Here is a 6,898-nt window from a genome sequence, read left to right as displayed (position 1 = left end):
CAAAACAGGCTTTTTGACGAGATCTATACCACAATTCTGCTTAATGCCAAAGAAGCTTCTTCTTGTCTGACCACTAGCAGTCTTGTTTGGACAGAAACACTTAGACCAGTGTTTCTCAACCCTGGTCCTCACCGTCCCCCTGCTCTGCATATTTTAGATGTGCCTCTATTCCAGAGCAGCTGATTCAAATGATTACATGACCATCAAGTGCTGCAGAAGCCTGTTAATCACCCAGAGATACAATGCAGGTGTGGCAGAAGGGAAACACCTAAAACATGCAGGACAGGGGGGCCTGAGGACCAGGGTTGAGAAACACTGAGTTAGGACATGAATTCAAGAGGTGCTGCTTTGGATCCAGTTCTACAGAGAAACAATCTCTGAGATTTTCAACATCCTCACTAACTTCTCATGTCGGCAGCTGAAGCTGAGAGATTTCTCAAAGAATAAAGACGGTCCTTTGACTTACACCAGGCCAGGAGCGTCTCATCAATAGGACGATTACTGATCACCTTGCTGCTTTCAAAGAGAGACAGGCACCCGTCGCTCACTCTCACACAAGTGTTAAATGATCACTGTATCATATGTATGTACCTATGTAAGTATGGTATATGTTTCAGTTTTCCTTTTCTTAAGGAACTTGTAAAAAGATAGTAAAATATATCACACCATATTCCAGTGTTTTGTTTACATACTTCAATCTTTGTTTTTATTGTACTTTATCAATCAGATGCTGCTTTTAACTCCACGTTACCTTGTTCATTACATTTGTGATCTTTTTTTAATTATTTTTATGAACATTTGATGGCTGCCCTTTTTATAACTAATGTTCCTGTTAAAATGAATTATGTGTGAATTTCGTTGTGGTTGTTTTGATCTGGGATCATCTTGTTCTTCTGTTTGCGGTTTTATATGTTAAAAAAACAAAAAACACTAACTGACAGTGTTAAGCTATTTCAGATTTGATCTTGCTACAGGAAAATGTTGTGTGGTTGTATGCTTCTTAAATATCAAAATTGTGTTGCAGTTTTAGTGTATTGTGAAACATTTGTGTACTTTATATTAACTTTAATGATGTTTACAATGTTTTCAGTGAAGAACTGTAAATATATTCTTGTTTTAAATCCAATTTTTGCCCTATTCTTTAATAAAGGTGACAGGGTATGTTAAAGCCATCTGGTGAAACAGCTTCACTTAAGTTTACATGTCTAAATGGTTTGGGTGTTTTCAATAAACAATTTACAGAATAATTATCCATCCATTGTTTACAGCCTCCTAACTATTGATGACACATCGGAGGCAGACGGATTAGATCACTGATTACAGGACAAACTCCTACCACCGCGACATACTATGCAAAAATATGTGTTCTTGGTTAATTTCAACATTTCCCTGGTCAAATTTGTACAAAAATAAGTGGTAATACCTCCCAGTTTATACCTCTGGTGCTTTTACCAGAGGTAAATTCACCAGTTTAGCAGTAAATGTATCTGTAGAGGTACCAGTTTACCTCTACAGGTACATTTACCTCTGAACAAACCACTCCCTGTTCTAGTGTCCTTCATTGGCCGTAGAGCTGCCAGCTCCTACGTCATCTCAAAGTCTTTCATTAATCCACACACAAAGTAACTGGAGAAGCAAATCTAATACGGTCTCAGGCACATTTGGTGTAACCTGTCAAGAGCTTTGTCAGATGCATTAGGTGCACTTGAGATAGAATGTGTTAATCATAACTTTTTATGGCATGTTGCTAATATAGTCCAAATAGTTGAGAGAAGAATTTTGTAAAAAGAAAAGCATACAAAATATTGGAAAGACCCTAAAACTTCCTAGAGATACAGTTGGATGCATACTGGGAGTAGAAGTAGCAGAAAGAGGAAATTATCACCGGCGGCCACCGGATTCCTGAAGACACAGGTGGTCAAACACCTTTGACAAGTATAAGACCTCTGCTGACCCACAAGCACAAACACAAGCTAAAATTGGCTCCTATCTGAATGAGTAAGTCAAAGGCCTTGGGAATCTTTTGTGAAGCGTAACTGTGGTTTCGTGTCGCTTTGCTGGCACTGACACCAGCAGGAGGCAAGATGGGAGATTGGGAAATCTTTTGGAGCTTTTATTAAACAGGTTCTAAAATCATTTCAAAAGGTTGTGCATACACCATATCTTCTGTTGCTTAAGATCACTCCCCTTGTCCAAATCCATTCAAAATGGTTTCTTGAACCTTTGAAAATACATCACCGCTTTGCCACTATGACTCAAGTCTGGCCTAACTGGGAACTGTGAGAATACCAGTGTCACTGTTCTCTGAGAAACCATTTTTTTATCTTCATGGACTGAAAGGTACTGACCAAGTCAATGTTATCATTTTCTGATAGTTGTAGCTGCTACATGAACAAGCCAGTATCTTTAGAAAAATGACAAGAAGGAGGTTTGGAGAAGTTAAGGTAAAACTTTTAAATCTAAGAACACCGAACAAACTGTCTGGTTTTATCAGGCTGTTCTGCTGTGAATTGTACAGGTCTATTGCAAAAAGTAAAATAAAACAATGTCCAGATCATTTAATTTTACCTCAAATCAACAGCTAGCTGATGACAACTTGGAGACAACTGGGTGTACAAAACAAAGACCCCAAAACCACAATGATAGCAGGCGCATATGCATGTATGCAGGTATTTTAGTCCATGTTTGACATAAATATTCAAAGTACTGTCAATATATGAGAATGTCTCTCAACACCTAAATAGTTTTTTATGCACATAACAAAAATGTGAATGTCAAATACAAAACTCCAGGCACAAAAAGCAAAAACATTCATATGGTACAGGAATGTCTTCTGATTATAAACAACAGAAATAACAACATCGTCAAACCAGAATAAAAAAACCAGCATTTTGCATATAATAAAACATTTTTATAGACCTATGTAAAAATCACTGCAGGATCAATGTTAAGATCCTGGTGTAAAATAAGTGTGCTTCAATAAGTAGCTAGTGCTCCATTTAAGACACAACACCAACACTTGTTTATGTCATGCAACAGTCCACAAACACACATTACAAAATACGCTTAATGATATTTCAACATGTGACTTATCGTGTCCCAAGCACTGGCATTCTGATGACATATAGCCGACCCTTCTGCTCCATCACAAAACATTTCGAAACAATGTCCTGACATGTCACTGCACACAGTTCATCTGAACTCCTCACTCTTACGAGGAACTCTGCAATGTTTCTGTTGATCTGCTCATTCTGGATTGTTGGTTGGGAGTTTGAGGGAAGCAGTTTTCTGCAGAAAGCAACCAGTTCTCTGCAGGAGCAGTCGGACGATCTCTCGCAGCTGCAATGCCTCTCGTCAACCACCACGGACTCTACAAGAACAAAGCCGCTGGTCGTTTCTATGACTGAGTTGTTCCTTTTGCAAGAGACGCTGTAGTCCAAAGTGGTGACCATCATGTCTCTGTAGACAAAACGTGCGTATTCAGTAACGGGTCGTGTATCTTTGCTCTGCAATGCAGCAAGTTCTCTCACAGTTAGAGATCTCTGAGAGCCGCATCCCAAAGTAAACACGTCTTCACTGATGCAGCTGGATGACTTGGTAAGGATACCACAGCTTGTCATGGAAGAAAACAGGTCTGTGATTTCTGTACCAGCATCTTTCAGAACATCGCTTCCTTTCATGATAATCTCATCATAGGAAACTATCTGTTTGAAGATGTTGGATGGCGCAGACTGAGCCCTGGCGTACATCTGCAGGAGTCGGCTGTGTACACCCTGAAAGACGAAGGCGGAGTTGGCCCACAGTAGTCCCCAGTTACGGGCACAGTCCGTGAGATGCATCAGCAAGTGGCAGTTAAATGAGCAATGCTCAAGTCCGTACAGAGACGGCACCTGGGAGACGAACTTAACCAGGCACAGCTCTGCACAGCTGATCTCCTCCTGGGTGGCAAACTGGGAGAGGAGGATGTGAAGCGATGAAATGAGAAGCATCCAGTGTTTGTAGTACAGGTTTGGTAAAACCTTCCTCAGTATTACAGGAGAGTAGAGAAGAGCAAACGCTCGCCACTCGGATGCTTCCCAATGCATCCTCTCACTGAGGCGCCGAGGTCTTTGTCTGATCTCATCTGGGGGTTGGATGGCAGACAAAGCTTTGTCCAGGTTCTTCAAACTCTGAGGTGAAAGGTGGAAGCGCTTTCTGCCATAAAGAGGATCCAACCAAAGATTGACAAACTCAGGAACAACCCCAAGACAAACACAGTGCATGTAATCTGGGATAAAACCCTTGACGACGTCAAACGAAGGCAGCAGAAGCAGCGGACTGTGACCTTTGACACCCATTTGACCTTGTGGATACCCATTCTCGATCACTACGATGGCCAGCTGCTCCGTCTCAGCCATGTGCCGCAGGTCACATCCGTCCACCTGAACCGGATAGACTCTGGTGTAACCCCGGCCCTTCTGAACCAGCTCTCCCTTGTGGTAGCAGAACCCGCAGCCAAACTCCGAACTGAACGGCTGAAAGTTCTGCACCGCTGACCTCACCACTGAATCGCACACGCAGATTTTCGCCAACACGCTGGTGTTAAGCTCTAACCCGCTCTCGTCTTCCCAAGTGAAGCCCTCGTGAGAGAGTTTATGAAGCTCGTTAATGAACGGCGTAAAGAAACACTGAAGCAGCGGCTTTCCTTTGCCGAACCACAACGTGTGCAGCAGGACATTCTTACACCGCTCCACATACGGAAGTTCGTTGATGGTGCACAGGATGGGCCAGACTGAAAACTTGGATGAATTGAGGAGAGGAGAGCTGTCACATGTGAAGGTAAGTGTAATACTGCCCTCCTGCTCTTTGTGCTTATATTCACCGCCGGTGTTGACGTCAGAAACGTAATCGTCCTTCGTAAAATGCTTCCCCAGCTTTGAGTGAAGGCGTTTGAGGACCTTCCTCAGTTGGTTTTCTAGAGGCAACACCAGGAAGTAGTTTGCCTTTTCAAGCAGACTCTTTTTGCTCAAGCGCTGCTGACACACTCCGCACTCGGTCCCAGGCTCTACACCCAGGTAGTTTTCACACCTGGGACAGTACAAGTGGATCTCTGTCTTCTTGTCAATGTCAGTCAAATGTTTCTTTATGAACTGCAGAGAGCTGGGAATGCATCCAGGCACCATGAGGTTGAGGAGGGCCAGGAGGTCTTTGGTGGCTGCTTTTGACAAGTCGTGCTTCAGGATGAAGGCCAGGAGGAGGAGGAGGAGCGCTCTCACACTGACTGAAGAACCGGCGTAAATCTTCTTCTCATCGTCAAAGTTTGGGTCAAAAATCTGCTCCTGAAATGTTATGGGGAGAAAATTAGAAGGTAAACGGGATGATGTCAAATGAAAATGGATGTAGGAGAAACAAACCATGGGATCGTCTTCTGGTGTGTCGTCACATGAAGCTGAAGTTTTACGCTGTAAAATAGAAAAAATAGAGGCTTAAAAAGATGAATTAAACAAATACAGTTCAAGAAAATATCTCATTCCCTTTGGAGAAAAAACTCTAAATATGCCGTCCTTTACAATTATGGTCAATGCTGGTCAACAAAACCTTCAAATAAATTCATCTTTTGTTGCAGCAGCATCTCAAGCTGGGATTCCACTGGGCATATAACTGCAGAAACTGGAATTATGAAAATTAATTTGCTTAATAGAAACATGCCAATTCATGTTTTTCAATAAAAGAAAATAAATATGTCTAGGAGAGGCCCAAAGACTTCAAAGATTGTGCAAAAAAGAAGGACCAAAGAATGGAGGAAACTCATTGAAGTCAAAAATCAACATCTTGAATCTACTTTACAGTTTTGTGGTCTGGATCTTCTTCAGTGTCGTTTGTTGTTGTGGGAAACAGGACCCTGAGCTAAAAGTCAGAGAAAAAATTATAATCTGAATATTTTACAGTTTCTACCAGTAGCATATCTCTTAGGTTTATTAAAACATTTAGCACCATGGGGTCTTCTTCTTCATCAGAATCAGATGAATAGTCCGCACTGTCAGCATCTTCACATTCACTGTTCAAGTCTCTCTAGGATTTAAAAGACAAACAGAATGGGTGTCTTTTATTTTAACAATCTCAACCCATACTGAGTAAATTTATTATTACTATTATTATTTTATTTTATTATTTTTTTTACCGTTTTCTTATCTGGATCTTCTTTAATAAGATGTGCTGGTCCAGCTGACTGCAGATCAACCTAAAAATGGAGGAAAGTATGTTATTTTTAGATGAAATTTACAACAAACATACAAAAGTAAAATACGAAGCTGATTTTTAAAAGAGTGAAGATAAATGTTAATGATATATAAATGTTTTACCTGTGTCTTATCCCCTCCTCTATCACCCGCAGGCCCAGCACGATCAGCCTAATAAACAAAAGAACAATTTGAACGATGTCCAAATTAGGAAACAGAAGTTGGACCATCAGTTTTGAACCAGCTGAGTTCTGCATGAAGCAGAAAAGCTCAAGTGTCTGTTCACCAATGATGCTAAAGTAGAGGATATGCTGTGATGCTGAAGAAGGTTCTGAGCTAAAAGGCAAAGCTCTTGAATCAATGAGCCGTTTACGCTTCATTAATCATAAAATGACACAAATGCAACAGAATCTTAGGATGGAAAAAGATGATGGATGGATGGATGGATGGATGGATGGATGGATGGATGGATGGATGGATGGAAGGTTGAATGGATGGTTGGATGGATGGATCAATGGTTGGATGGATGGATGGATGGATGGATGGTTGGTTGGTTGAATGGATGGTTGGATGAATGGATGGACAGATGGATGGATGGATGGATGGATGGATGGATGATGGATGGATGGATGGATGGATGGATGGAAGGTTGAATGGATGGTTGGTTGGATGGATGGTTG

The 6,898-nt window shown here is 41.3% G+C and overlaps 1 protein-coding gene across 1 annotated transcript in view; it reads right to left on the bottom strand.

The window, feature by feature from the left end:
- Positions 1-2,099: 2,099 nt before the first annotated feature.
- The window catches only part of LOC106936727 (uncharacterized), an 8,785-nt gene continuing 3,986 nt past the window's right edge, over positions 2,100-6,898 (bottom strand). Inside the window, exons 2-7 of the mRNA XM_015017910.1 lie at positions 6,342-6,389; positions 6,161-6,220; positions 5,974-6,051; positions 5,827-5,886; positions 5,394-5,441; positions 2,100-5,318 (exon numbers count right to left, since the gene is read on the bottom strand). Coding sequence (XP_014873396.1) covers positions 3,090-5,318; positions 5,394-5,441; positions 5,827-5,886; positions 5,974-6,051; positions 6,161-6,220; positions 6,342-6,389 — 2,523 coding nt within the window. The 3' untranslated portion in view covers positions 2,100-3,089. The remainder of the gene's footprint in view (positions 5,319-5,393; positions 5,442-5,826; positions 5,887-5,973; positions 6,052-6,160; positions 6,221-6,341; positions 6,390-6,898) is intronic.

This window comes from Poecilia latipinna, unplaced genomic scaffold (assembly GCF_001443285.1).
Source record: "Poecilia latipinna isolate Pla-1442-1.1 unplaced genomic scaffold, P_latipinna-1.0 Scaffold2207, whole genome shotgun sequence".
In the NCBI taxonomy this organism is placed as follows: Eukaryota; Metazoa; Chordata; class Actinopteri; order Cyprinodontiformes; family Poeciliidae; genus Poecilia; species Poecilia latipinna.
This window is presented reverse-complemented; position numbering and strand designations above follow the sequence as displayed.